General features: G+C 55.6%; 1 protein-coding gene across 1 annotated transcript in view; it reads left to right on the top strand.

The window, feature by feature from the left end:
- Positions 1-3,270: 3,270 nt before the first annotated feature.
- The window catches only part of VSIG10 (V-set and immunoglobulin domain containing 10), an 11,810-nt gene continuing 11,633 nt past the window's right edge, over positions 3,271-3,447 (top strand). The window contains exon 1 of the mRNA XM_085326114.1: positions 3,271-3,327. Coding sequence (XP_085182240.1) covers positions 3,271-3,327 — 57 coding nt within the window. The remainder of the gene's footprint in view (positions 3,328-3,447) is intronic.

Raw genomic sequence — 3,447 nt, 5'->3', positions numbered from 1 at the left:
GGGCAGAGCGGCGCGGTGAGGCCGAGGCCGAGGCAAGCGAGCTTACTGCAGGGGAGGATACACGTCCTCCGCCTCCGCCTCCGCCTCCTCCTCCTCCGCCGCCGCCGCCGCCCAGGAGAGCGAATCTTCCCTGTTCGGCTTGGTCGCGTTCCCGTTTCGCAGCGGAATGAGCTCAGCCCCGCGGTTCTCCCTGCGAGCAGAGGCTGTTCCGAGCTGGGGAGAAAGCACAAGCTGCACCTGAGCCTCCCAGCCGGGGCTGCGCAAGGCGCTGATGCAAAGCCGGGGGACCCGGCCTGCCTGGGGCCCACCCAGCACGGACGGACGGACTGGGCTCGGTCCAGTGCTTCAGCTCTAAGTAACTTGTCCTGGGGCTAGCGGGAGGCGATGGGAAGCGGCACTGCATCCYGGCTGCGCTGTTCCTGCTGATGGCACTGAGAGAAGTTAAGGGTCCACCAGGCAAAAGGGAAGGGTTTGCGCATTCATGTGGGTTTCAGAAGCACTGTTCAGTCCCTGCTGAGTCCCCCAGCTTGCACACACACCACGATAGCATGTTCCAGGGCCAGCGATGGCTGCAGTGGGAGACCTTAGGGTCTGTCACCAGCTTGTGCCTGGAGACTGGCCTGGATTCAGGCTGGGGCAACGTGAGGGCAGGGGTATGGACAGTGCAAATGCTGCTCCCATCCCCACTGTGACCAAGGCCTGTTCAGGAACACCTCCAGGCTTGGCCTTTGCTGGCCACTGGCTGCTGAGGTCTTTGTGCTAGGACAGAAAGTTTTGCCCCCCATTGAGGGCAGGGGGAGTTTTCCTTTTTTCACACAAGGCCCATTTCCCTCTGGAAACRTATGCCTATTGCCATCCTCTTGTTTGCTTTGTCCCCACAGGGCCCCTACATTCAAGGTCCAGGTTTTCAGCTGCTTCCCATGCCATAAATCCCCTCTGGCCCCACAGCAAGAGGTCCCCTAATGTGACAGCAGCTCCTTTGCAGGTAAACAGCAGTGGGATCAGTCTACTACATGCGCATATCTACGCATATCTAGCCAATCTCTCACATGACTACATGCACCACCTGCCATTTGGCCTTCTCAGTGTAATCAAGCTGACTATTTGAGCCTCTTTCTTCTMCTCTCATTTGCTTTGTTAATTAAGTGACCTACTAAGAATCCCCATATCCATTCCTGTCTGCAGGGGCAAGAAAGATGAGAACAAGGAGGTCGCTGCTAAGGATGTTCTTGGTGTGCTCCAGATACATGGCTTTTGGGTTGGGATGTGCCCTATTCTGAAGGACAGCAGTCAAGGAACTGCTCCCACTGCCTCCCTGGTGAGAGAGGCAGCTGAGCTGAGCTGAGCCAGTGCAGCCTTGAGGGCTCACCATAAATACCTGTGCTGTGGCAAGGGCAAATGTGGATCCCTGCTGCTGACAAATTCTCCTAAGTAGCTCTCAGTTCCTGCAGTGGAGTTTTAGACATTCTGCCTTTAAGATCTAGAGCCACAGAGGTGGAGAAGCAGGCTGATGCTTCCTCCTTCAGGAAGGAGGATGTTAGAGGCAGGATCCCCAAGATGGAGTGAGTTTGCAGCCCATGCAATCAGCTGCTGGTCAGYAGGCCATCCACTGGTTGCCCATCCTTGCCCCTGGGTACATACCAGGTCATGGTGCAGCTGCCACCTCTGTATTCGCTCCACTATGTGAAGAGCATAATCCAGCTGCTGCTGAAACTGGTAAGAGCGGGCTGAGCACTGCTCCTCACATAACAGCATAAAGCAGGGCTGAGACCTCAGCCCTAGTCTTCTCCCTCGATTTGCATTCTTTGTCCCGTAATGGGCTCTGCTCCAGAAACCAGAAACTGGTTTCTGTGATGGTGGACAATGAAGGACTATTAAGTCCACTTGGTAGAGGTCTGCAAAAAAGCCTTTATGTCTTTGGTAGAATTTCTTCTAACGTATCTGCTGCTGAAATTTAACAGCATACTAGCTGTGCTTTGTTACAGACTCACCCTCAGAAATCCAGAGGACGACTTTAAACCATTCACACCTTCCTCTGTCCAGGTTCTCCAGGAGGTGTGAGGGGGGTGTTCTCTATCAGCTCTCTCCAGCTCTTTTGGACAATTCTCCTTTTGCCTCCGTCCTGTACCTATTTGGTCTGTGCTGGTGTGCTGGGTTTGTTTCATTTTTTGCTTATACCTAAGAATCATTATTTTGGTATACTTCATAGTAATTTATTGCTGTTCTTCCCAGCCCTGCTTTTAGGATTAGCTTTGGCAGTTGAATTATGGAAGGTGCTAAAGGATCCAGACTCTGGGTCAGGGGCTTCACTCTCTAGCTTCACTGCGGTGCTCTGTTTTGCCTGCTGGAGACACCATCCTCCCTGCACTAAATGTTCMTGATACTGGTCCTTGGACTGCACCTAGTCCAAGTGTGTGACCATCACCACCACCCCCAGCCATGGGTGAAATATTGGCTCCAAAGTCACTAGCCCAACTCACTTTGACATTGCATGGGCTGTTTCTGCCCCTCACCATGATGGGGGAGCCTTTCAATTTCAGTTGACATCAACAGTTCTGCCCACAGAGCAACCTCTGTAGATAYGAGACAATCTTCAGCCTTAGGATAAATCGGTGCAATGCAAGTAGAAGCCACTGCAGAGGCACCAGCTTTCACCAAACATGAAACTGGCACCATTAGTGTTATGGTGAGCTCTGTGTTAGTGTACTTTCCACAGCTTCTTTCCTCTAGTTTCATGGGTACCTTGACAAGCAGTGAGTCCTGCTTTAGTGCTATGTCCCTTTTGTCTCCTCCTTTTCCACCGGTGAGCCCTGCTGCTGGCCCTGGCAGGACATCCTCTGCGAGTGCTACGCACAGAGTCCTCTTGTTTAAAAACCACCAGGACCATGACAAAGCAGGTATTTTCTTACAGGAGTTATTTACTGCTGGTGGTTGCTCAGAGCTCTCCATGAAGTCTAATCCCTTCTGCCCACTGGGGATGCATCTGTTGCTACCAAACTGTGGAGCAGCAGCGCTCTCAAAAAACCAAACCAGGTGAGGGGAGAAGTAATGGCGAGAAAAGTCCTTGGCAGCGCAGGGGGTTCTCATGGCCAGGGATGGCCACAAGGGCTTGAGAGCAATCGCACCAGTCCCAGGAGGCTGCGGAGGTGTCAGCGACGAGGCGGGTCCTGCCGCAGCTGCCCGAGAGGGGCAGCGGGGGGCGGCTGCGAGGCCACAGCGCTCGCCCGGGGCCGCTTCCACGCCGAGCAGCCCGCTGAGGGGGCGGCCAAAATGGCGGGAGGGGGCAGGCGCCGCCAAAATGGCGGGCAGCCGCCGGCTCGGGCCGAGGTACGGACCCCTCCGGGGGCCCCGGGCAGCGGGGCGGGCGAGCCCTGCTCGTGGGGCCCCCGAAGGGGCCGGGGCCGGGGCCGGGGCCGGGGCGGAGGCCCGGCGGCACCGCCTCCCGGG

Source organism: Rhea americana, unplaced genomic scaffold (genome assembly GCF_003343005.1).
Source record: "Rhea americana isolate MKP2758 unplaced genomic scaffold, rheAme1 scaffold_128, whole genome shotgun sequence".
Taxonomy (NCBI): Eukaryota; Metazoa; Chordata; class Aves; order Rheiformes; family Rheidae; genus Rhea; species Rhea americana.
The sequence above is the reverse complement of the archived record's forward strand: the minus strand, read 5'-3'. Positions and strand labels throughout refer to the sequence as shown.